The 26,883-nt window shown below is 48.8% G+C and overlaps 1 protein-coding gene across 7 annotated transcripts in view; it reads left to right on the top strand.

The window, feature by feature from the left end:
• Positions 1 to 26,883, top strand: part of FGF13 (fibroblast growth factor 13) — a 172,054-nt gene that overhangs the window by 93,638 nt on the left and 51,533 nt on the right. For 5 of the 7 annotated variants that reach the window (XM_085570695.1, XM_031504773.3, XM_021542163.4 and 2 more), the window contains exon 2: positions 3,065 to 3,232. The exons of 1 other annotated variant lie outside the window; for it this stretch is intronic. In XM_085570695.1, coding sequence (XP_085426821.1) covers positions 3,067 to 3,232 — 166 coding nt within the window. In that variant the 5' untranslated portion in view covers positions 3,065 to 3,066. Of the gene's footprint in view, positions 1 to 3,064; positions 3,233 to 24,084; positions 25,926 to 26,883 lie in introns of those variants that run through there. One more of the 7 variants, XM_085570696.1, reaches the window with a different exon arrangement.

Genomic DNA, 26,883 nt, shown 5'->3' with positions numbered 1-26,883 from the left:
CCTTACAGCTTTATTAAACTCTGAATTGCATCAAAGATTATTCAGTTGGAACCCGAGCCAAGGCCTATGGACAGGGTTGATGTTATGGTTTCTGGCAATTCTGGATGGGACTGAAATGCAGTTGGACATAAAAGAAAGACACAAACCAGCAGACTGTTTAGCTGGTGTGTTTATATAAAGTAAACATGTTTGAGTTTATCTGGAAAAACATCCTGGTGCCAGCAGCCATCCTAAAGATGGCTTTCTCTCAGTGAAGCTTACAGGAAGAAGACATTTTTTCCCTACTGCCTTTTTGACAGCAAGTTTTTATTAATGTAATTATTATTATTTTATTTGAGCTAAAGAATGTGCTACAGGGTGATATTTTGCAAGCTGAATGTTTTGATTAGGAAACATAATCATTACTGCAGTTATTTTATATTCACTGCTAAGCAAATTCCTCTCAGTTGCTGTGGGTTTGGTCTCCATAAAATTGTAGGGGAAGAAAAAAGGATTCATTTTCTTAAAGCTATGTAGTAGTTATTTATCACTAAAGCTATGCAGTAGTTATTTATCAGTTTCACCTGAGAATATACAAGTTCTTTGGCAGTATATTAATGCCCTGTGTCCATGACATTCCTAGTCTATCCTGTTTTATTCATGGGAATGTGGGAGTGTAGAGCACCGGTGTGTCCTGCCCCTGAGGATGGGAGTGCTGTAGGATGAGAGGAAATTCAGAGCACTGAAACAGAGCAGCAGAGACAGAGCTGGAACGTGGAGCTGGCACCACGGTCTCACACGTGCCTCAGAAAGGTGCCAGCTGTGCCCAGGGGGTTGGTTCTGTATGCAGAGGGCAGCAGCAGGGCTGGGCTGGGGCTGGGGCTGCCAGGCTGTGTGCCCTGCACAGGAGTGCCAGGCTGTGTGCCCTGCTCAGGACTGCGAGGCTGTGTGCCCTGCTCAGGACTGCCAGGCTGTGTGCCCTGCTCAGGACTGCCAGGCTGTGTGCCCTGCACCATCCCAGCCAGGGCTGCTCCTGCAGAGCAGGGACACCAGTGCAGTTATCCCTGCACCATCCCAGCTGGGGCTGCCTGGGTCTGTGGTCCTTGGGCTTGCTCTGGGTGCCAGCTCAGGGCTGGTCTCCGAGCCAGCATCGCTGCCTGGCACTGCTGCCCTGCTGGGTCTGGCTGCTCACCTGCTGGAGGTGAGGGGTGCTCACATTGCAGTCTGTGTGCAGGTGGAGATGGGGTGCAGTGGTGCTGAGGGACTGGCTGGGACTCTTGCTGCCCAGCTTGCCTGCTGGCACAGGGACCTGCAGCAGGATGTGGTGGCAGGCAGCTCCTGCCCAAACGCTCGGCACGTGGTGCTGCTTTGGGTGCTGCAGGCTCTCAGCTTACCCAAACCACGAAAGTTCTGAGGACTGACCCTTCAGGGCCTCTTGGTCCTTGGCTTATCTTGGTCCTTGGCTCCTGGTAGTTACTGCCGGCACTAATTGGGGCTCTCAGTGAGTTCCCTGAGCACAGCCTGCCTCCCAGCAGCCAGAGGGAACTGGCACTGGTCAGGTGTGGTTAAATGGCAGCCCAGACCTGTGCTCCATTGACCTGCTGCTCCTCTTTGAACCATTTGTGCTTTCCTACCTGGTCATGAATCCCTTTTCATGACACTTCATATAGATTATTATAGATTATTACAGATTATTAGTGTGTATTGCTGTTGCTGGCTGTAGCCGAATGAAGCAACAGCAGCCAAGGTGCCAGGGTTCTCTGGTGGGTTAAAGAGGTCTTGAGAGAAGGCGAGTGCCCACTGTGAACAGAACCACTGTCAAGTTGAATTTATCACCCACATGTGACTCCTTCCAGAGAAAAAAATCCAATGTTTGAGAATGCAATGCGGTAATTTTGTTTGAGGGGGTGAGGGGGTCCATGTTTAAATCTGATGGTTTTTGAGATGTCCATGTGTTGGCAGGTATTTAGGAGGCAATTAAATTGTTAGAATTAATGGCCAACAGTTTGAGAACCAAATAAACTTAGCTAGTGCATGCTGGTGCATGTTTTAGACTAGCCTGTCAGTAGTTACTTCTATAATTACTGAAATGCTTAGATTTTTTTTTTTTTTAATTTTTTGTTTTTTTTCACATAGGGTTGGGGAATCCAAGTTTGGTTTTGGGTACAGTTTTATATCTCTGTTACACTATAAATAACAGTTGGTGGTTGGAGGCTGTCTTGTAAAGAAACAGCTAATTTTTGTTCATGTGAGATGATCTGTGCCTAAAGCTGTGAGCTGAGGAATCTCACTATCTCTGTTATTAAGGTTTCATTTTTTAGATAGTGGAAAAGTGTTTCAATTCATTCTGGTAATGTAATACGTTAAGGTAGCTGGAACTTTCTTTGTGCTATATATTTTATCTTTTTGCCATTTAATAGTCTGACCCCATTCAGAAACATTTCAGACTGCGTATCCTTTATGTTATTAATGGCAGTATTGATTTATAAGATCCACTTTAAAAACTACTTGCTGTTTTACAAGAAAGCCATCAGAAGGATTCATGGCTTTCTCTCCGTACATCTACGCGGTGTGCAGTGGAGTGCTGGAGGCAAATGTCACTGGAGGACATGTCCTCTCTGAGGAGCGGGCTGTGATTCTCTATCCCGACAGAGGATGTCCGTGGTGCTCTGGGGGTGGCTGCAGGGGGAGGGATTGCTCCCTGGGGTCAGGGCAGCGCGGCCGGGCCCTAGGAGCTCCTCTGGTTTGCTTTTCCCCTGATGTGCATGCAGAACGGATAGAGGTGCTGGGGGGAGCAAAGCAGGCACGGGAGGGAGCTGAGCTGCTTCTCAGAGCGGGGTCTGTTCTGCTGTGCATCAGAGCTGCATGAAACGGGATGGAGTGTTGAGCTTTATGGGAAGCACTGTTTATAAACGTAAATGTTTTTTCCCACCCTTCTACCATCACGACTGATATATTTGCACTCTAAAGTTTATTTTCCTTCCCCTCTGTCCTTCCCCCCCTGACGTTATGTAGTTGATTTGATTCTCGGGGTTGCTTTCCTCGGGCTCTAACCGGAGTTCATTTTGTTATGTGGTGACCACAGTTATGGATGACGCTCCCCCTGGCACTCAGGAGTACATTATGTTACGGCAAGATTCCATCCAATCTGCGGAATTAAAGAAAAAAGAGTCCCCCTTTCGTGCTAAGTGTCACGAAATCTTCTGCTGCCCACTGAAGCAAGTGCACCTCAAAGAGAACACAGAGCCGGAAGGTTTGTGGCTTGGGTCCATGTTCTGTTTGTTCGGTTCTTTCGCGCGCGTGTCCCGCGTGTGCCGCGTGTCCCCAGCCTGCGTGGGGCGGGAGCTGTGTCCCTGCTTGCCCGTCAGTGTCTGGCGCTGCCAGGGCCTGCAGCCTGAGCCTCCCGCGGCCCGGCCTGGGACGCCGTGCGCTGCTTTTCCTCCGAGCAGCTCCGTTGTTCAGCCCTCAGCATCACACGCGCCCTTCTCTGGCTGCCCAGGCTGCTTGCTGCTCAGAGGCTGGCGGCGCTTTGGGCAGGGTTTCCCGGACCCGGCCCGTGCCAGCGCCTCGCCTCCATCAGGCTTCTGCATCGCTCGGGAATGCTCGCGGCAGCTGCTCTGGGCTGCAGCACGATGAACTCCGTGTGGCGTGCACGCCTGGTTGCATTTTGGGAAATGAAATGCATGCACAGCAGAAAAAACAAAAAGTAGATTGTTTTCCTTTTCAGATGAAGCAAAGGTATGGTCTCTCCTCACGCTGCGTTTACTGGTATGAAATTGCCAATGAGGTATATCTCATTTGTCTAGTGTGCATAAAATGAAGCTATTATAAATTTTATTTTTTAATACTTTCTCTTATTGTTCCATATGTGTTTTGCACTATTGCTTCATATTCCACGTGGTAAGCCTTGTATTTTTGCATTAGCTCCAGTATCTGCCAAGACAAATAATGCTGTTGCTGGTAGAAGTGTTTTAAGATGAAATATTCAGGGCTGGATTTTGCCACAATCAAGTCTGCAGGAACAGCAGAGTGAGCAGGTTGGAGTTCTTATTACAAATCACTTGCATTATTCTCTCTCTAATGATGGGCATCAGTTCCTGAGCTGTCACTATTAGCCCAAAATATTTCAGTCAATTGCTTTCTTCTGTTACATTCTCCAAATTTTGCATGAATGTTCTTCGTAGCACCTCTGGGAGATTCACGTCTTTTAAAATAAAAGTATTTTATTAAAATAGCATTTATCATCTCACCAGAAATATTAACTCTGACACACATTCTGGTGTAAGGCTTGGGGAGAGGTTTCTGGTTTCAGTGATGATGTAACTGAATGTTAAATTTGGGGGTTGAAGAAAGCCCAGTTGTCCTCTCAGTTCTGGGGCTGACTCGATGGAAGTTGTGATTCCACAGCTCAGTAAAGATGAAGCACAGGTGGATCCCACAGCACTCTTCTGGCTTAGCAGATGCCATGGATTTCTTGCCATCTGTCAGGGTTTGTGCTGTCCATGAGTAATTTTGGAGCCCAGAACTGCTCCTGACAGGCTCCTCTGGGAGCACGATGGCAGCTGAGGCTCTGCAGGTGCTGAGCACGGGGCTCTTGGTGACCAGGAAGGTTCCACAGCCCGAGGCACAAGAGGAAGCTGGGCCCTACCTTCCACCCCGACCCTGCGTGCGACTCCTCCGTGCGCTGGTGTGCAGCCCCAGCAGAAGCTTGGGCTCCTTTCAGGAGCTGCCCTGGGCACGGGATTCCTGCAGAAGACTGCTGTGAGCTGGGCTGAGCTTTTCAGTGGATCAACACCAGCTCACACCCGTGGCTGTCCAAGGGGAGCAGAGCAGTGCTGGCCCTTCCTCTGCAGAGGCTCTGGGGACACAGCATGGTTCAGCGTGGGGCAAGCTGGATCTGTGGGAAAGGCTCTGAGGGAAGCACCAGCGTGGCCGTGGTGTTCCTGGGGGCCAAGAGCTGTTCTCCTTGGGTTCTCCATGAATCTGCAGTGTCTCCAGCAGCAGCTGTGTTACCCCTGCTCCATGGCACGTGGCATTGCTGTTCTTTCCAGGGAAACGTCTGGCTCTGAGAGGAAGGCTGGCCACCTTCTGCTGCTGTGCACAAGGGTGAATGTCCTTCCCTGCGTGTCCCTCCTCCTTTCCCCCAGGAGTGTCCCATTCCCAGACAGGCACGAGAAGCTGTGGCCACACTGGCTTGTTCTGTGACCACCTGAGGGGGTGGAATTCAGGGCGTGACACTTTCTGTTGGTGTGATTTCTATGTGTGCTCCTCTTAAAAATGTTGTCTCTAGCACGGGAGGGAGAACATCTGATCAGGAATCCTTTTAGCCTCTGTTGTAGCTCAGGTTGCCTGGGCTGCATTTATCTTTTTCTTCAGAATCTGTGAATTGCTTGGAAAGTGGTATTGGACCCACTGAAAGACTGATGTGTGCTATCCTCAGTGATTTTTTGGCATGAAGTTTGAAAAATCTTGTTTGTGAGGTGATCTGAACTGTGCTTTCCATGCACATCCTGCCACAGTCCATCGAAGTTAATGGAGTGGCTGAAACAAATCCTAGCAGAAATCCCTTCCAGTGTGAGCCCAGCAGTTAGCAGCTCAGCTGTGCTGTTAGGATAAAGGAAAAGGAATGTTTAAACTTGTACTGTGAGATAAATTACACATTTTTGAAGGTACTGGAAAGTATGACAACTAGGAAGCTGTTAGCAAAGTTCTCCAAGTAAAATGTCATAATGGAAGCTTTGTGGAAAATTGCAGGCTTGAAGACTCTGCAGAGAGTACAAAAACGCACCTTTTTAATCTGCTGAATAATGGCATGGGAGCACAGAGTAAAGCCTGTGTGTTCCTAACTTTGCAACTCTCTTGTTTAGATGATGGATTTCTCTGCACCTTTTAACCACTTCCACACAGGGGTGGTGCTTGGGGAGCCTCAGTTATCACATCAGGATTCAGACTCCCTGGGCAGGTGGGATGACACCAGGTAAAAGATTTTCCAGGCTTTTGGTAGGGGTGTTTGGGGAGTGTTCTGCTATTTGCTGAGAGACTCAAATGCCATGTCACGCTGGTGTCTGACCTGGTGGTCCATCAGTCCTCATCTCTTGGGCCTGTTTCTAAAAGCAAAGGTGGGATTGAGAAAATGATATCCACATTTCCTAAATTAACCTGCCTTGGTTTCCTGTTCTTTTCCCCACACCTCCTTGCCTGCTTGCAGCATCGTCTTTATTCACCACACTCACTTTATTGCAGCTCAGGAAAGCAGGCCCAGGGCAGCTCCTTTGGCAGCAGCCTGGAGGACACAGAGAGGGTCCTGGCCCCGCAGCTGCAGGCAGGGGTGGGAGGAAGGAGAACAGTGGGGTCCCAGCCATGGGATCTCCCCAGATGTGGGGTTTGCAGCTGGGGTCCCAGCCAGGGGATCTCCCCAGATGTGGGGTTTGCAGCTGGGGTCCCAGCCAGGGGATCTCCCCAGATGTGGGGTTTGCAGCTGGGGGATGCTGCCACCTGGGCTGCAGCTCAGGGGTGCTGCCCTCCCTGCTGCTCTGGGCTGTGGTGGGAGCTGAGCTGCTGCTTTGTTCTGCGTCCTGCCAGCTTTCTTCTCTCAGCCATTCACAGTTTGCAATGCCGTGGGTCTAACACAGGCAGAGCTGGCATCCTTACCTGCATGCTGCTCCTGTGAGCATTGGGCATTGTTTACAACTGCATCCATGCAGCAGCAAAGTACAGAGTGTTTTTGTAGCTTCCCTCAAGCCAGGAATACACTGCTAGCAGGAGAAGGGCCATCTGAAGTACATTTTGCAGCTATTTGTTCTCTTAAATAGTTTAAACATAAGCTGCTGCTTCTATCTGTATAAAACATGGTTACATAAAAAGGAGTCAGCTCCTGGAAAACTAATTTGAGTTGTATTATTACATCTAGAGAAGGGAATAAAATTGGAGAAACGTTTTTTAAAAACACCCATTGGTTAGTCACAGTCACACAGTCGAGAGTCTTGGACACTTGCCCATAGTTCTGTTTTTCTGTTTTTGTGTAGGATTTTTTTTTGCCTTTTTCTATTTTTTTTTTTTTTTGTAACATTTAGTCTTCCTCCAGGCATACATAACCTTTTTACACAGAGAAGCAGACAAGCATGGCAAAATACGTATTGGGGATGGGGAGAGGAAAATCTGGGGTAGCAGCTGGTAATGAGGAAAGGCAGCTTTCCTCAGCCAACAGGAAATCTGATTAGATAGAAAATGTTAAGGATGCTAACGTGAAACAAGCAGCTCTGTGGTTGCCCTTGACAATGGCTTATTATCTTCATGCCCAGTCCTGGGGTGAGGCAGAGGAGGATGGTGAAGCACATGGTGCGGAGGCTGCCTCTCCCACCTGCTCTGCACGGGCTCTTGTGTCAGCAGCAGAAACGTGGAGCCTCTGTGCTGTAACCAGACTGTCCCTTCGGTGTCACCACCGAGAGCACTGTCCCTTGGCACTCCAATGATATCCTTTTCTTTTAGACTAAATCAGCCCTATTAGCCCTGCTCGCTCATTATGTTAATGCATGTGTAATGTGTATTTCTGCGTTTTAGAGCAGAAAAGGAAAGAAGGGGGAGGAGAGCTGTGTTTGAAATCAGAGAATTGTGAGAGGTTTTTGAACTTTACATGTTGTTCAGAGCTGAGAATGACTTGGTGTTCCAGGGAGGAATGACAGAGGAGCCACGTGGAGCAGGACAATGTGCAGGACAGGGCGAGCAGGCCCGGTGGCGCTGGGGCACCAGGGAGCGGGTCCAGCCCTGGGCTTGTCCTGAGCTGGATTTGGTGGCCCAGCTGCTGGGAGCAGCCCCGCAGCACTGCTCACACCTGGAGCACCCTGGAGCTGTGTGCAGGGCACAGCCCTGTGGTGCTGAGCATCTCAGAGGGCTGTTCCTCCTGTCTCCTGCTGCAGTGCAGGTGAAAGCAGAGACCTGCTGTCTGCTCCTGCCATTTAACCCTTTCCTGCTGCAGCTGAGCTGTGGCCAGGAGCTGCTCCTGCCAGGGGGGCAGGCAGTGCAGGTGCTGTGCCCTGCAGCCCCCCGTGCCTTCCTCATTCCCTTTCCTGCAGCAAAACCTCGTTCTTGAGTCTGCTTCTGCCTGCACCTCTCAGTGCTGCCCCGGGGAGTGTGGAGCTGTCACCTCGCCTCGTCCCCAGCTCCTGGCACTGGCAGAGAGCAGCTGAGCAGAGCTGAAGCCTTCTCCAGTGAAAACGAGAGGAAGCTCTTAAATCCTGGGTCCACGTGGAGCTGCTGCAGCTGTGGGACCATACCTGCACTGGAGGATGATCTGAAGGGAGGGCCAGAGACCAAAAGGCAGAGGTCTGGAGCTGCCACCACTGTAATGGCTTTTCCCCCAAGGAGAAACCTCTGCCACGGGTGGTGACCTGCAAGCTCCTGCTCCAGGCTGGGAGGCAGGGCTGGCTTGCACTCCTGCTGCAGGAGCTCAGTCCTGTGCATGCCCGAGCCCTCCTGCCCTGGTCCCCCAAAGCCTTTAAGCACGAGATTAACTTTGAACACGAGTGCTCCCAGCAGAGTCACAAGGGTTGGGAGGTATTTAATGAGCTTACATGAACACAGGCTGGGCCTGACTCAGGTTTGGGCTCAGCCAGCACAAATCCAGAGTAATTCCTCCAAAATCCAAGATTTACTCAATATTTACCTGTCTGCAGATGAGATCAGAACCCCCTCATATGGTTTAGTTTATTTCTTTTCTTACTCCCTCAGCAGTTAATGTGACCTATTGCCACAGTGGTTCATGACTGAACATGCAAGTTATCCTAGGGGTCCTGAGCAGCAGAGAAATTTAATGTTTCCCCTTATAAAGAGGGAAGAGGAGGATCATCATCATCATCATCACTTGGACATCTCAGCAGGAGGAGTGGCAGTAACGCTGCCTGCTGGATCACCTGAGCTCTGGGTACTGAACTGTTATTTTTGGAGGGCTCTGGGGAGATCCTTCTCACTGTGGGCACAGCATCCCAGTCCAGGGAGCAGCCTGCACACCTTGCTCTGTTTGCCAGGCTCAGAGCTAAGAATAATATGGCTGGAGGAAGTGAAGATCAAATGTCAGTAAGAGAGGGGGCTGATAATGAAGTGGGTTATTGGACTGGGTTTTCCTGGGGGCAGAATTCAAAGGTGCAGCTGTGAGTGTGAGTAGTGCAATCGTTAGCCAAATTTGTACTCTGCTGCATCAGAAGAGTCTAAGTAAGTAATGGCATTAGGAGCAGTTGTGGAACTTTTATTTCAAGATAATGATTTTTAATTCTCAAACTGGAGCTGGCCTTACCCCTGCACAGGTCATGACAACCCAAAAAGAAATGCTATCTCTTACCTGCGTGCCCTTTGAGAGAAGTCTTTTATCTGTGCCTTTTGCAATTTTGTTCTAATCTCAAAGTAAATATTCACTATGGAGAGAGTATTTGGCACTTAGCATAGCTGAAGTAGGACATTTAGACCAAATGAGTCACCCTGATATTCTTTTCTCATCTCATCTTTAAAGGACTCTGAGATCTTCAAAGAGTGCTCCTTGCATGGAGGAAGGCCTTTGTCTTGCTGCTTTTCCATCCCATGACTGTCCTGAGAAAGCATCAGGCTTCATTCTTCATTCTGCCCCATTTTAAGTGAGGAGACGTAGTTCCTTTTTAGTAATGAAGGTTTTTCTTTGTCCCTCACTCAGCTGACAGCCCATCAGAGCTATTGCCCAGAGCTGCACCAGTGGTGGTGCCTGCAGCACTCCAGCACCGAGTGCCTTTGCCCTGGGGCCGTGCCAGACCTTCCCCAGTGTTCTGGCTCAGGCTGAGGCTGTAAAGGAGCAGCCAAAGTTCCAGCTCTCCTGGAGAGCTGGTTCCTGCCCAAGGAATCAGGTACAGGAGCTCCCAGGTGATGTGCACGGGGCAGCAGAGATCCCTGCCCCAGCCTGTGCACTGGAATTGCTCACTCAGGGTAATTAGCTCAGGTGGGTAATTGGCTGTGGCTTCCAGTTCCAGGGTTAGCTCAGCCGCCACCTAACTCAGGGGTTTCTGCTCTTCATCCCACCAGCAGTCGTGGCCTTCAGCAGCTGCTGCCCCGAGGGCACAGAAATGAGCAGCAAAGTTCTCCAGAGCTGGGCAGGCGCCTCCTGCCCTGGGTCAGCCAGACAAGAGGAGGAGCTCAACCTCACCTGGAGCTCACTCTGCTCTCCTGAGCTCCCTCAGGTGTGTTTCCCTCACTCTCCTGCTCCGGATCCTGCTCTGTCTGGGCTGGGGATGCTTTCTGAACAAAGCTGAGGAACTTTCTCAAGAGTGCATTCTCCTTCATGTCTGCAGTGAGCACACTCAGTAATGTGCGTTTCTGTCACTGATCCTTCCTGACTACACAAGCACTTCACTCTTGCTGACAGTACATTGGTCTCTGCTTCTTGGTCTCTTTCAAATGTTCTGACCTGAAGGCTAAAGGAACTGAAGAAGTTTTACCCAGACCACTGTGAGCAGCAAGATTGCAAAAGGCCAAATCTTCATGGAACACTTACATAAAGTTATTGGATGCTTTCTCAGTAGTAGCTGAGTGCTCGGGGAAAAGCCATTGCTCAGACTGTTTCATATTCAGGTTTTTTGCCCATTGGTGTCTATCTACAGGATTTTCCTGCTGTGCACAACTTCTTTGATTTTGCTTACATGCTTAAAAAGCCCCAGCTTTTGTAGGACAGTGCAAAATATTTGCATATCTACTTTTAAGACAGCCCCTGTCCTGCAGGGCAGGAAGAAGTACTGCCTAGCAGTGGTGCTCAGGAGGGATTGGCAGGTGTTTGCTGGGCATCGTTCCTGGTGTTTGATTCTTTCTGCCATGTGTTTGAAAACACAGATTGATCTTTTTTCTCTGAAAGGCAGATCACAAAGATGTGGGCAAACCCCAGAGATTGCAAGGCTCATGAACCTGCAGAGGTTCTGAGCTGCAGAGTGTGCCTAGCACATGGCTGTGCTTCCTCTTCAGTGCCAGTGTTGAACCCTACAAAGAAAACAAGGAAAGAAGGAGAAATCCTTTCCAGGCATCTTGGATATTCCTGGTCTGAAGCTGTCTGCCACATTTTTCAAGTGTGCTAATTCCTGCAGGTTGAGTTAGGAAGGGAAAACTTAAGAACAGGCACAATTCCTGCACAAGCAGCCTTTAGTTAAGCTGTCTTTCACACCTGACATTTCCACACCACACCACAGCCCCTCCTGCAGAGGCTGTGGCTGCAGCTCTTTAGTTCTCACTCCTCTACTCCGGCTGCTCAAATTCAGCTCTCATGCCAGGATAAAAACCTGTGCCCACTCTTCAGGCCTGGCTGGCATCAGAAGTCAGATTTTGATTTGTTTTGAGTAGCCTGTGGCACAGAGAGGTCAGAGGAGCAGTGCAGAGTGGTGACTGAGGATAATGCTGCACAAGCACCTGAGCATCCTGATGGCGCTGAGCCCCACGCAGGAGACAAAGGAAGGGCCCAGGAAAGCTTTGCCTTGATTGCTCTGATGGAGGTTTGGGTTTCTTACCAAATATTTTCCAAGTAACAGCTAAATATATAACAGCTATAAGGAGATGATACCAGTTAAAGAAATGTGCATTAAATGCATTAAATTTGTGTTGCAAATGGCTGATTACAGAGAGGGACTTCAGAAGGAAAAGAGAAATATGGAAACATTCAGGTTTGGCTGGCAGGAGAAATATTACTTGAACTGCTTTAGATTATTCAGATTGCAATGCAGTGGCTTTTGTCACCAAAAAAGTCTTGATTAATAGTATGGAAAAGTAGGTTTTAGTTTTACAAATGGTACTGAATTGAGAGTCAAGCAGATAATGAGAAACAATTTAATCTGATACATGGTGGGGATTAATTTTGAGTACCTGGGTTGTAACAGGGCAGCAGAGCTCAGTGCAGATAAATGGAAGATAATAAGCTTAGGAGTAAAGAACTCCATAGTAAATGAGTGCTCAGATGCTGCAGCAGGCTGAGTCAGGGGAAAAAACCAAGAAGTTACTGGAGAAAAATGGCCCATTCAGCAGCAAAGAGAGGAGGGGAAATGGTTATGGAGCTGCTGCTGAAGGGGAGAGCAGAGGGCTCCCAGCCCCTGGTCAGGGCTCCCCACGTGCTGGGGATGGAGAGCAAAAACAGGCTCCATGGGAAAGGCACCTCTTGTGGGCAGAAATGGCCCTTGGGTTCAGAAACCTGCACAGAAACCCCAAATCCCTTCTGCAGAGAAGCAGGAATTGGTGGCTTTGGAGCCCACTGGCACAGACAAGTGGATTTTTTTCCACTGATACCAGGTGGAAATTTGAGCTGTGAAGTAACTCGGAGCAGAGCTGAGGAAGCTGCCAGAGATCTCCAGAGAGATCCCTGGGGAGGTGTCAGGGAAGCCCTGGCTGTGGAGCAGAGCTCTCCTGGGACAGCCCCTGCAGCAGGAGAAACACAGAGCAGGAGAAACACAGAGCAGGAGAAACACAGAGGCAGTGTGAGTGAGCCAAGGCTCAGAGAGAGGCAGGTGCACTCCTGCTGCAGAGAACTTGGGGGATTCTTGCTTTGGGAAAAACTCTTCTGCCCCCTCTCCTCTAATCTTCAGCTGCTTTATTTTTCCTCTTCTTTTCAAATGTCTCACTATGATGACTTTGTCTGATTTAGGTCTTCCAGTACATTTACAGCATTATATTCATGCTGTTGTAACACCAATGGATAAGAGGCCAGGTGTGGTTTGCAGGAAGAATAATTTTTTACTCACTGAAAGATGCTGCTTCCCCTAGACATCATTGCCCATTTCATTCCTAAGGGATGCAACAAATGCCCCTTTTTTCACTATTTCCTCCCCTTGTGTCCCCTCTCCTGACAGCATTTGGTTCTGTTTGCAGACTCAGGTGAGGATCACTCTGTGGTTACTTGTGGCAGAAAGAAATAGCAGAGAACTGGATTATGGCAATATCTGTCCACAGGATAGTGTTGTCTCATTTAATAAAATATGTTTTCATTCCCTTCCAAAAATCCAACAATGTCAGTAGATAATCACAGAGTAGATAATCCCTGGCACTGCCCGGCCAGGGAGTGACCAGCACTACTGATGGCACTGCTTCCCTTCCCTTCCCTTCCCTTCCCTTCCCTTCCCTTCCCTTCCCTTCCCTTCCCTTCCCTTCCCTTCCCTTCCCTTCCCTTCCCTTCCCTTCCCTTCCCTTCCCTTCCCTTCCCTTCCCTTCCCTTCCCTTCCCTTCCCTTCCCTTCCCTTCCCTTCCCTTCCCTTCCCTTCCCTTCCCCCAGGAACAGGAATTTGGGCAGAGAGGGAGCTGCCTGTGTCCTGCTGGTGCTTTGCACCTCCTGCAGCCCAGTGGGGTGGCCTGGAGTGCAGAGAGGCTTTTCCAGAGCCCAGCTGGACGCCTCTGCAGAGCTGATGTGGCCAAGGGAGCGGAGCTGGGGGAGCCCTGCCCAGGATGGATTTGCAGTTCTGCCCTGGGGCAGTCCTGGTGCCCTGGCTCGGCAGGCCTGGGCAGTGGCACCCGGCCAGCCCCAGGTCTCAGCCTCTGTCTGCAGCACCCATCTCCTGCTCCTCTGCAACCTGCCTGGGCAGGGAGTCACCCATTAACCAGCTTCAAATCAAGCCTCACCTTTTTCATTGAATAGCTTTTTAAGCAAATTTGTTTTAAAATTAATACCATCAGAAAGAGATCTTAAATAACAGAATATTCAGCTAAAGCCTCCTTCAACAGATTTGAGTGCAAGACTGAAAATGAACTGTTATCTTTTCAGTTGTACTTACAGAATGTAGATTTGAATTGCAAAAAAGGCATTAAAATAGCTTGTGCAATTTAGAACAGACTGAGTCAAACTGACAAAGCAGAAAATAACACGAACTAGAGATGCACTTGTGTGCTATATCATGTTAATGATTCTGTTTTCTAAACCAGAAACAGCTCTATAATATATGTTGTTTCCAAACAAACGTATGTTTTATTAAAATAAATTAAAATAGAGAAAAATACAGCAGTGTGGGACAGGAAGGAAAACAATTATTCAGGAAGATTAGGCTTGCTATACATCAGAGGTTTTTGGCATGACCCGCTGTGAGTTTGTGTCCTGTTTTAAAGATTTTATCTGCAGATTTTACATCTGGCCTCAGTCCTTTTGTATGCAAGACCATGAGCGGTGTGTGACAGGGATACAGCCCAGGAGGAAGCTGCACAGGGAGAGTGTACAGCCCAAAAGCCACTCTGGAGATGCCAGCCTGGCCCTGGGGATGCAGGAGGACAGCAGCAGTGTGGAGAGAACGGGGATTTGCTGCGTGCTTGGTGTGGGACCCATGGAGCCTGCCCTTGGTGTTCCTGGTCCCTGTGTGCCCCTGGAGCCTGTCCTTGGTGTTCCTGGTCCCTGTGTGACCCTTGCAGACCTGCCCTTGGTGTTCCTGGTCCCTGTGTGACCCTTGCAGACCTGCCCTTGGTGCTCCTGGTCCCTGTGTGACCCTGCAGCCTGCCCTTGGTGCTCCTGGTCCCTGTGTGACCCTGCAGCCTGCCCTTGGTGCTCCTGGTCCCTGTGTGACCCTTGCAGACCTGCCCTTGGTGTTCCTGGTCCCTGTGTGCCCCTGCAGCCTGCTTGCCAGCTGGTGCCAGTGCTGGGGCAGCCAGGTGCTGCCTGGCTCTGATGTGATCATTCCTTGCAGCTGCATTTCACTGAACATGATCAGCCCGGCAGTGCTGCCTGCCCAGAGAGCCCCTCTGGCTAATCTGTCAGCTCCCCTGCCAGCTGCTGAACCAGGATTTATCAGCATGACTCAAAGGTACCTTTCTGGCACTTTTCATATGTAACATTTTCAATAAGGAAACTCTCCAGCTGCTTGCTGATGCAGACCATGCAGCAAAGTCGAGCCAGATGTCCTTAGGAGGGTTTTGATTCAGCATCTCTTGTAAGAACACGGCTGGGTCTCAGCTGAGCTGAGGAGAAAATCCTGACACGGTTCCTGCCTGGGGCCCCAGGACCCTTCCTGCCTGCAGCAGTGGTGCTGACCTGGCTCTGGGGATGCTCAGGGGTCACTCTGGGGCTGCCTGAGGCTCTGTGCTCCTGAATGTGCTCCTGGTGCTGACAAATGGACGGGTCTGAGATCCAAAATGCTGATGGAGTTGTTAATTCAGCTCCTCTCAGACTCCAACTCTGGCACTGTGTTTTCAGACTCTTCAATCTGAGGCTGGGTGTTGGTTTCCCGAACTTTTATGCAAAGTTCATTTTTCTCTGTAAAGACACAGTTAAATATAGTGAATTTGAACTGGGTCTTCTAGAAACTGAAGTTCACGTGGGGATAGCTGGAGATGTACTTGGGCTTCTGCTATCTGTGTCTCCATGGAAGTGCCAGTGATCAAAATATCAAGTTGTAGATTAATTGCAGCTAGCTTTTGGCAGGGATTCACATTCAGATGTTTTGGTATTTAAACCAGTCTCATAGTATCAGATAGAGTTGGCAGTGAAAAGGAGGTACCGAGTGAAAAATACATATACTTTTCTTTTTAGTATTTAGGGTAAGTGGGCTTCTGTTTCTACCCGGTGTAGTAATTCCTTTATTTTCCTGTTATTCTTGATACAAATAAGCCTTGCAGAAAATTCCCTGGTACATGGCTGTTGGATGCTATACCTGTTTTCCCATGCAGGTGGAAAAAGGTTGTGCTTGACAATGAAAGTTGTGATTATTTGGAAATGGTTCTGGTGCTGAGGTGCTGGGTGCAGAGCAGGTCAGGGCTGGGGGAAGAGCTCAGACCAGCTGTGCTGTTCAGTGCTTGAATTAAGGAACAAATCTGTACTTCTGCTGTTAGCTGAGAGCCATCACATCAAATGCAGGTGGAGCCCTCCAGGTGATATTCAAGTTCTCTCACATCTCTAAGCTGTTGTTTTGCTGAATTTTCCCACTGGTACCAGGTTTGTAGACAGAGACATGCCCTTTGCTCTGCTGGAGTTAAATCTGTGACCTGTGGGAAGTGCTGTGAGAAGAAAAGCTGAACTAAGAAAATAGTAGTAAATATGCATCATATATTCTTGTATAAATGTTATTGAAGCAGAGGAATGTTTAGGTAAAAGACGGCATCCAATTGATTTAAATTCAAAGGAAACACTTCACTGCATTGCTCCTTATTTTCTAGAAACCTTGGCTCTATCACTGATGAGAACTTGTGACTGTGCCACGGCTCATTTGTAAACTCTGCTCTGAGTTTTCCCTTGACTGTTGTGGACATTGTGACGGAGAACAAGTTATTTTGGCTGCAAAGCTCATTCTGTCCTGTCAAAGGCAGTTACTGTGGGCAGCTTCAGGCTTGCAGATACAAACCATGGCAGGCTTCAGACGCTGCCCTGCACTTCCCCTGAGGTAGGAACTGCTGGCTGATCAGCAAAACCTCCTTGGTTTGGTGCTGGAGATCCATGGCAAGGCTGGCAACCCAATCCAGGGCTGGGTTAGGGGAGACAGAACAGCCCCAGGCAGGACATCCAGTGCAGATTCAGTGTTTGCTCCTGGGAAACCCAGAGAGAACATCCAGTGTCAGTGTTTGCTCCTGGGAAACTCAGAGAGAACATCCAGTGTCAGTGTGAGCTCTGGGAAACTCAGAGAGAACATCCAGTGTCAGTGTGAGCTCTGGGAAACCCAGAGAGAACATCCAGTGTCAGTGGTAACTCCTGGGAAACCCAGAGAGAACATCCAGTGTCAGTGTGAGCTCTGGGAAACAGAGATAGAACATCCAGTGTCAGTGTGAGCTCCTGGGAAACAGAGATAGAACATCCAGTGTCAGTGTGAGCTCTGGGAAACCCAGAGAGAACATCCAGTGTCAGTGTGAGCTCTGGGAAACCCAGAGAGAACATCCAGTGTCAGTGTGAGCTCTGGGAAACCCAGAGAGAACATCCAGTGTCAGTGTGAGCTCCTGGGAAACCCAGAGAACATCCAGTGTCAGTGTGAGCTCCTGGGAAACCCAGAGAGAACATCCAGTGTCAGTGTGAGCTCTGGGAAACCCAGAGAACATCCAGTGTCAGTGTGAGCTCCTGGGAAACCCAGAGAACATCCAGTGTCAGTGTGAGCTCCTGGGAAACAGAGATAGAACATCCAGTGTCAGTGTGAGCTCTGGGAAACCCAGAGAGAACATCCAGTGTCAGTGTGAGCTCCTGGGAAACCCAGAGAACATCCAGTGTCAGTGTGAGCTCTGGGAAACCCAGAGAGAACATCCAGTGTCAGTGGTAACTCCTGGGAAACAGAGAGAACATCCAGTGTCAGTGTGAGCTCTGGGAAACCCAGGCAGGAGTGCAGAGCAGGAATCTGCACTGACTGGAGCACAGCTTAAAAACGACTCTGGGATGTGATTGCTGAGCTCTGTCTGTGAGTTCTGGTCGGGGAAAAGGCACCCAGCTCCTCCCATCCTGGGAATCTGCAGGAGCCATGTCCCACTGTGCTGCCCCGCGTCCCTGCTGGGGCTGGTCCCAGGGCTGGGGGCACAGGGGGACTTTGTGCCTCTGCTGCTCTGGCTGCTGAGCAGCTGGGCTGGGCTGGGCTGGGCTGCCTCTTGTTATTTGTGTTTCCATCCGCAATTTAAATCAGGTTATTGATGGCAGAAACAATAATTTGTCAGTTTGATGCTAATTACCTGCTCGGAGCAGGATGTCTGCCTCCATCCCCTTGCAGACTCAGTTTGGGGACCCGATTGTGGCTCCCAGACGTTAGCATATTACACATATTGAAGTATTTGATGATGAAGATGATAATTTCATCCCTTCCAAGCCATAATGTGCAATTTGAAAACAAATGCCTCCTTTTAGCTGGATGCCTGGAAGCTGGTGACAGCTGTAGGAGTATTTATTTTGTAAAACTTCCACTGCTTCCCTCCCGTGCCACCACTTGCTGAGTGAATGAGCAGATGACACTGGGGATGATCAAAGAGCTCTCTCCTCTGGCTCATCTCTGGGGCCACAAGAGTCAAGAGTCTCTGTTTGCTGCCTGAACATTTATTTTTCTTTTGACTGTACCAAGCAGGGGGTGCCTTGTGTTGTGCATGGCAGGCCGTGGCACAGCTGAGTGGCTCCCTCAGCTCTGGGAGGGGGGGTTTGCCTCTGCCATGCCCTCCCTGCAGGCTGCTGCTGCCAGGGCTGGGGAAAGCAGCAGTGCAGCAGAGACCTGGCCTGGGGTCAGGGGTGTTCCTGCCCTGCAGGGCACTGGGATGGTACTGCTGCCACTGGGATGTCACTGTTGGCTCTGGGATGGCACTGGTGGCTCTGGGATGGATGGCACTGCTGGCTCTGCCCTTGGACACAGGGCTTGTGTCCTTCCCTCCGTGCAGAACCTGCTCTCACTGCCAGGGGGTCCTTGCAAGCCAAACTTCCCTGGGGTACCTGAGGGGCTCTGAGGAAAGATCTCTGCCTAGGGCCGGGCTGTGGTGCTGCTCTGAGGGACTGAGCGGATTCAGGGGCCCTGGGGCTGTGTCCCACCCCCAGAGCCCCACACAAACACAGCCTGGCTCTTCAGGCGTGTCCTCCTCGCCCCTGGACACCCCTCTTGTCTCCTGACATTTCAGTTCTCTTTGCCTAAAAACCATGGATCTGCTGGGATAAATAAATGCTTTAGGAAATGGCTTCTAACGGGTACAGTCATCTGCCTGGTGTTGCCAAGTCTGTTAAAGGACCCCATTAAATGCCACACATCCCACAGATAAAGGCTTGTCAGCTGTAGGGCACAGCAGAAATCTGTTCCCTTCTCACAGTGCACTGGCCTCAGTGTTTCTGTCCTACAGTGGAGCTGCAAAATTGCTGATGATTAAAGAGTGAGTCTTTTAATTGCATTTGGCTATTTCAGCATTATGGATCTCAGCAGCCCTCACTGAATTCTCTGGGTGTTTTTCTGGTTTTATCCACCCGGTGTAATTAACATCATTACTGTAAGACGTTCATCCCAGTCCTTCTTTTTGAAAAGGATGCTGGTGTCAGTGAGGTGTTTTATCTGGTGGTTAGCCAGTGGCTTGCAGAGTAATAATCCCTGTGGGAAGGTCGTGTTTATCACGTTTCCTGGAGTTGTAATTGCAGCCAGGGACAAAAACAAACACTGGGTGCTTCAGAGATTGATTGCAAGAACTCAGCAGAGCAGGGAGCATGAAGAGACTCTTGTTTCACCCAGTCTCCCAGCCCATGGGACAGCTGCGGGTTTGCCTGGCTGGTGAATCCCCTCTGGCAGTGGCAGGGCAGGACCCGGGGCTGCTGTGCCCTGGAGCAGCGCTGGCACGGGCACCCCGGGACAGCAGGGACCACCTGAGGGCTGCACTGGGCTCCGGGGTGGCCCTGGGCCCATGGGTGTCACTGAAATGTGAGTGTTCTGTCCCTGTCCCTGTGGCTGTCCCTGTCCCCCTGGCTGTTCCTGTCCCCCTGGGTGTCCCTGTGGGTGTCCCTGTCCCCATGGATGTCTCTGTCCCCATGGGTGTCCCTGAAATGTGAGTGTTCTGTCCCTGTCCCCATGGCTGTCCTTGTCCCCATGGGTGTCCCTGTCCTCCTGGCTGTCCCTGTCCCCCTGGCTCTCCCTGTCCCCGTGAGCTGCAGCTCTCACAGGCTTGTGTGCCCACCCTGGGCACCCAGAGTTGCCCAGCTCTTCCTCCTCTGTCCCAGGCTTCCTCCCCTGCCCAGTTAAACCAAGCCTGGCTTTCCTGCAGGCACGGCCCGCTGCTGAGAAATTGATAATAACTATTTTCTTGACTTCCATTTATTAGAAGACTGCTAAGATTGACATAACGAGCTAAATACTAATCTGCCTTTCACCTTTATTTTCATCAGTTCTCTGGCTTGAAGCTGGCAAGAGTTGGGAAACGTGTCAGCAGTGTGTGTTGAGTCGAGTACACACAGGGAAGTGATTGATGCAGAGGCACAGGGATCTGCAGAATAACGAGTTCAGAACTCCAGTGGGCATCTGTGGTGGCATTAACATCCATCAGTGGCCAGTTAACATTTACCCCTTCCGCTTCCAGGCACTCAGAAACCCTGGCAGTGCCCCCTGGGTGAGCACCTTTCCTGCAGTGACCACCAGACAAATCTTCTGCAGTTCAGTGCTGCAGCTGAAGCAGAGCCACAAGCCCATTGCAGTGACACGGGGCCACAGGACCCCAGGAGCAGAGTTGTGACTCCTGGCCTCTGCCATGGCTGGGGGATCCCTCCAAGCCCTCCAGGATAAAATCCAGCTGCTCCAGGGGCTGATACATCCCTGTGAGAGCAGCTCACTGCAGCTGAGGGTCTGAGCCTCCTCTGAGTGCTGCAGCCTGGAGCAGAGGTGCAGAGCAGGCTGCTGGGGCTGCCAGCAGGACAGGGAGCACATTTGGGTGCTGCTGTGTGCTGTGGGTGCACTGCAGAGCCTGGAATACATTCCTGGGGTTTTTCTTGCTCCTTTTTCTGGTGCTGCTGGCTGAATGTTGGTCACTAAAGCCGCTCTTCCAACATCTCTGCTTGACTTTGCAGGGAGAATCAAACAGGAGTAGGACTCCCTCTGATGCTGAGATGTGGAGTTAGAGCTCTCCCAATATAACTGAGAATGTAGTTACACAGCTCCTTAATTAAAAGAATTGTAATTAAATTAAATTACTTTTTTTTTCAACAACTGCTTCTTTGCACAGGAAGTGGAATGTTTAAAGATACAGAGTCAGATTTGGAGTTCATGAGTTGGGAGCCAGATGAACAGCACAGAGGATTCCTCTGAGTACAGGAGCTGTGATGGGTGCACCAAAAACTGGGATTGTTGAACAAACCTTTCTCCGTGATCTCCTCCGGGATGTGCTTGTTCTGGGGATGGAGAAAGGGCAGCTGTTTCTGGCACCATCAGCCACAGATGTTTTATGAGCTTGAGATTTGTCCAACAGAATGACCTGGCCTGTTTCCCTTCATATCAGTTTATACCAAGGCCAGACTGGAAAGGGCAAATCTTTCTTAGAAAATTGGGATGCTCTAAAATTTGCTCCTGTTCAGACATGGAGCAATAATGCAAAACTACACAGTTCTTCAAGGGGATGAATCCTAAATCTGGTCACCTGGAGTCTGATGGTCTGAAGATGAGGTTCAGGTGCTCAAAGACTTTAAAAAAAGACAAGAAATAGTGAAGAAAATTGATGCACTTGCTGATGATAGGACCACGTTAATAAGTCATCCACCTTAAGTTTCTCTGCCTAGGATTATTGTATTTACAGATCAGCAGAGTCCCTGAAAGCCCCCAGCTTAATCACCTGCATTTTCCCTTTCGCTGCCTGTAGAGCTGCACAAACACCATCATGCTAAAAGAGACAGAAATTCTCCAGGTTAGGAACTCAATGGCTTTTGTGAACTTATTTTTTCTTTGGCACAAGAATAAGCACACATACAGTTACTGAGGATTTCCTGATTTCAGAGGAATGCACAGTAAGAACAGCTGGAAGAGAGCAGTGGTGATTTTGCAGAAGCTCCACTGAGATTTCGGTGGTACAGGCATGCCACTGGAAAAAAGAATTATGGAATAGCTTCCTCTAGTGGCAAAAGCTTTACTGAGATTTCTCTGAGTGCTCGAGTCGTGGGAGTGTTTCACCTAGTGAGGAAAGTAGGCCAAAATAGTGTCTGCAGAATAGGTGGTGATGGCTCTTCTGTCTGCGAGAGGTTTTTCTTCTCCTTGTTGAGCATGCTGAGTGAGCCCTGCTGTAAGAAGCTCTGTGCTGCTCTGTGCCCGTGCCCAGGGCAGCACAGCTGGGGCGAGCTCGGTGCCAGCTGGAGCCTGATGGGTGCTCCTGGCACAAAAACCCTTCACTCTGCCAGGACCTTCACTGCCACTCTCCAGTCGTACTCCCTGCAGCTCCTGTCAGTGCCATGGAACCTTTTGGGGACAAAAATGCTCCATTTTGTGCTCAGATGAAACTTCAAGGCATTACCATCTGTGGCTGGTGAGGAGAGTCTGGATCGTGGGGCAAGGATGAAATCCTTTTTGTATATACCCAGCACATGGAGTTCTGGTCCTGGGACTCCACATCAGGAGCTCCCACGTGTAAATGTGGTCTCAATCCACTTGCAAAGTGTTTCGCTTTTACTGGAACATATACAGAGAATTTGAGGCTGACTTTCGAAAGAATGCAGGGTCTTCTTTAAAACTTCAGGGAATTCTGCTCCTCCTTTTCTGTCCAGGGCTTAGGTCACATTTTCAATAGTTTCTTTTCATGTGTTGTCACAGGAAAATAAAATATCAATGATTCACAGTGTTAAAAAATATCAGGAGAAATTAAGAACAAAATCTGAAGGATTAAACACAGCTTTTCCCCAGCAGTGTCACCCTGTCCTGTGCTGGGTGTGGACAGCACTGCCAGGGCTGCTGATTTCACTCTGAGGAAAGGGGAGTTACTTTTGGGCATACCTGGCTTTGCAGTTCTGCTGAAATGCTCTGAAGAGAATGTAAAATAAACATCCTGTTCCAGACAGAGCACAGCAGCTCCAGGAGCTGAGGCTTGCACCAGTTCTGTCTTTCCTGCTTTATTTTCATGGCATAGCAGCAGGGCATTTCCAGCTATTTGCAGGCGGCACCAGAGCATCTCTTTTGCTTCTCTGTTTGGAATCCTGTATCTGCCTGCAAGTCCTGATTTTGAATCTGAGCTTCTCTCGGGCTCAGGAGGTTTTCCTAAGTTATAAATTGTTGGGACCATGTCTGACATCTGGGAGCTCGCAGCTCCGTAGTTTCACAGGTTAACAATCGGAACTCAGTGTGCCCCGTGTGTGGAAGCTTGCCTTGGCTGCAGAACGCCTTGCACACTGAGCTGCACAGGTGCTGCAGCTGCAGTGCTGCTCGCTGCCTCCTGCAGCCCCGAGCTGCGGAGCCTGGGGGAGCCGAGCGCTGCTCTCTGCCAGCCCCGCTCGTTCCACCAGGTGGCAGATGAAGCCAAGGAACGAAATTGCTGCGCTGATTTCACTCAGCTTCCCTTTAGAAAGTAGAAACGGAAACATTCCCTGCATCCGAATATTAACTACTTTCATTTTAGATTGCACAACAGGTCAAATGGGTCAAAAGGAGAGAGGAAAATGTATTTTCCCTTACAAATATATGATATTTTCACTAATCTGAAACACAAAATTATAAAATTGGATCGAGTCACTTTTCTTTGGAGCTGAAATTGGTATTTCTGAACGGGTTAATGAAAGTCTGCTGATGGCTAACACAGCAGCAGTCTGTGCAGGCTCCAGAGCCCAAGGGGAGCTGTGTTTGTCTGGGCAGTTCCGAGCTCTGCTCTCCTTGCTCCTCCTCCTGCAGCGAGGCAGGAGCCCTTTTATCTGCATTTTCCTGCCAGGCTCCTGTTGCAGCTGCTGGGCAGCGTTGCAGGGGCTGCTGAGGCAGCAGTGCTGGCCGTGCTCAGCCAGAGTTTGCATTTGAGATCTTCTGGTGGCAGCAGCAGCAGCAGAAGTGGGGCCTGAGCAATTGGCCTCTGCCTGTCAGACAAGCTGCTTGGGGATTTTGTTGTTGGATTCCAGGGAGGAAGGGCAAGGCTGATTGTTGGTTTTGTCTGGACAAGATGTATTGGAAAGCACAAAGCAGGATTCTGTGAAACAGGATTGCCTGTGCTGGCTTCTCTGGCAGTGCTTGGCTCTTATTGCAGCCTACATGATAATGCAAAATAATAATTGCATCATGGCCAAAGGACAGAGTTCCTGTGCCGTGCAGAGCACACGCAGAGGGTGGAGCACTGTGCTGATGTGTGGCTGTGCTCTCAGAGCAGAGTGCTTGATAATGCTCTGGCTGCTCTGTTCCCAAAACAGCAGCAAGGCACCGGGGGGCAGCAATCCCCCGGGATGTGCCAAATTACCTGTTCTGGCACGTAATGCCATGGGTAAACGGATCCACGTTTGCTTTAAAGGGATGCTTTTGGAGGGCCAATATGAGCTTTTCTCTTTGGATGGTTAGGAACATAAATGCCCTTTCCAAGCCATCTTTTCCCCTCCCTGCCTGCCTCTGCTGGTTTTGGCTGGGGCTCCATCACGTGGAGTGGTCACTTGGGAAGGCAAACGCGTAAGATCCATGTCAGTTCTAGGGAGTTATCCCCACAAGGTAACGCAGACTTTGGGAGCCTCCTGTTGCCAGTAAGAAGTGCATTTAGGAGGGATTAACCTTGTTTGTAATTGCCTGGCAGAAACAAAGCCGCTCTGGGCTTCTGCCTGCCTGTCAGTGGCTGACATGGGTGACAGAAAACCTCCTGACTCAAGGTCAGTCCTGGAATCAATAGAATCAGCAGGCCATTAGAAATGGACTTGCTACTCCTCTGGTGAAAACAGTGCCATTTCCAAGTGGAGACGTCTCAAAATCAACTTCAGTTTTTTGCCCCAGTGCAGTTTTCCTTGTGAGGTACTGTTTGTTTCTGGCAACAGCAATTAAGGATGGTTTTAATTGTACAGTGCAGTTGGATATCAGGATTATTCACAGCTTGATTAAGAGCAATCGTGGTGTAAGAAACAGGGAATATTCTAAAATTGTGCAGTTCACAGCATGGTGTGTTTCTGCATACTTCATGTTGTGAATTCCAAATATATAAGCAGTCATGTGTGTTAGTAAACACTAAAATACTATTTTTGGAAAATTGTTTATTAGTAGTGAATTGGTGAGCTTCCCCTTTCAGGCCTAGATCAGCACAGCATCAATGCTGCCAATTTAAAGTTCTTGGGAGGCTTTGGCTGCCAGATCTCATTTTGGTAGCCAAGGCCCAGGGTCTGGAAGTGGGCTGAGGCACAGCAAAGCCCACACAGTGGCAGTGGCAGTGAGAGTGAGGAGGGACCGAGGGGCTGCTGCTCCCCGGAGGGAGCTGGGTGCTCTGCCTGGCACAGGAGCGGGGTGGGCACAGTGGGCACAGTGGTGGGCCGAGCTCAGGCTCCCCCAAAACGTGTCTGCAAACTCAGAGCCTTTGCTAACAGCTCCTCTCTACTGCCTGGAACTTGTGGTTTCACAGGGAACAAATCACACTTGGAGACAATATTTGACTTCAAAATCTGACTCTGCTTCTAAAGAGCCTAAATCTCATTATTTACATAATGTGTGAGCATTAATTTACTGTTCTGTTTAATTTACTGTACTGAGCAAAGATGGGTTAAACAAGGGCTTAGTCCAGTTCAGCAGGAGAAAATTTAAATCCAGCCCTTTATTATCACAGCTGAAGTATAACTGCAGCCACATTTTGGAGCACCCTGTTTGCAGTAGTGTACATCCTTAAAAGCAAATCTCAGTGTTTTCCTTACTTGTCAAAATTGCATTGGGAGTTGCAGGTTTGATTGGCCCCAAGTAGCATATTTGCAATATTTTTCACTATATCCAAATACCAAATGGTGAATTCTCCTGAAAGGCAGTGATAAAGCTTAACCATTTCAAAGGGTAATTATTTCAGAATTGTTAGTGAATTTCATTCTTGCAAGTGTTTTTATGCTTGTGACATGTGTGGTGCATCAGTAATTCAGCTTATTTAAAGTAGAAAGCAATGGTACATATTCAGCCTCATCAATGTTGTTGTGCTATTCCCGTTGCAATTGCCTTGCAGAAAGGGCACCAAATAAACCAAGCACCAGGCTCCTGTGGCTGGTGTGATGCACTGCAGGATCCTGTTACAGCCTCTCTTTGTAATTCTAGGAGGCAGAAAACAAAATCTGACACTGAAAAATAATAAGTTTAAGTAAATCATGTAGGAGAAAGGTACATTTATGTCTACGAAGTGGTGAGATGTTGCCAGAACAATGCAGCTACATTATGAATCTTTAATGATTCTGAAAGTCATAATGGTCTGTCACTAATGCCCATTAATGATCTCTCTATACCACGAGTATGGGCTTGATGTTTCTGGCCAATACCTTAGAGAATACTTTAAATGTGCCTTAAACTTTCTCTGATCTCCTCCCTGTGTGTCTGCTCCAAATGTAGACTGCAATTGTCTGGGCAGGAGCAGCTTGGAAGGCAGCATGGCTTTGGGGATAAGAAAGTCTTATTCAGGTAAGATGTATTTAAGCAATGGTTTTTTACAGGAAAAAACAAGAAGGTATTTCTTGGCAACTGATCCTTTGTAGAGGTTATAAACTATATAAAGAAATCAGAGGTTAATTTTTTTAATACTAAGAATGTGGTTGTTCTTAGACTTAGTGAGCTTTCTTTGGTAACTCTAGAAAGAAGTCATTTAAGAAGGAAAAGGCAGGTGTTGCTGTTCATTCCTACTGTTTGGTATTGCAAATAGATTGAATATGCTGCTGAACTGGCAAATTTGTCCTGATTAAATATATGTTTCACATGTCAAACAGGTTGATTTTATAGCCTTTTAAACATCTGTGCCACGTATTTAGTAATTTTGTGCCCAAGCTTTTGTCAGGTGTAAGAATTGCGTTAGAGAAAAAACAAACCATTCCATTTCTTTTCTAATTGCCTTTCATCAGAGTACTGTGCTTAACCTTAACTGAAGGCAACCTTGTCGTGGTGTTAATAACGTAAAAACATTTTCAATACAAAACCTTCTTAATTTATCTATTCTTTTTGTCCATGTTTTAGCTGAAGGCTTATGATGGGGTAATTTATTTTTCTTCCATAATGAAAAAGTGTGTTCTCTGCATGGGGTATGTGAAATGATCAGATTACTCTAAGAACCAACGCCCTGTGGCTAGAAGGGAAGAGCAGATCCAGGGACTTTTGTAAAATAACCCAATATCAAACAAGAATCTGACCAGCAGTGTGTGCAGGATGCAATACCCAATACCAAACAATAATCTCACTAGCAGTGTGTGCAGGATACAATACCCAATATCAAACAATAATCTGATCAGCAGTGTGTGCAGGATACAAACCCCAATATCAAACAAGAATCTGATCAGCAGTGTGTGCAGGATGCAATACCCAATATCAAACAAGAATCTGATCAGCAGTGTGTGCAGGATGCAATACCCCAATATCAAACAAGAATCTC

This window comes from Lonchura striata, chromosome 4A, assembly GCF_050655825.1.
Source record: "Lonchura striata isolate lonStrDom1 chromosome 4A, ASM5065582v1, whole genome shotgun sequence".
NCBI classification, from domain to species: domain Eukaryota; kingdom Metazoa; phylum Chordata; class Aves; order Passeriformes; family Estrildidae; genus Lonchura; species Lonchura striata.
This window is presented reverse-complemented; position numbering and strand designations above follow the sequence as displayed.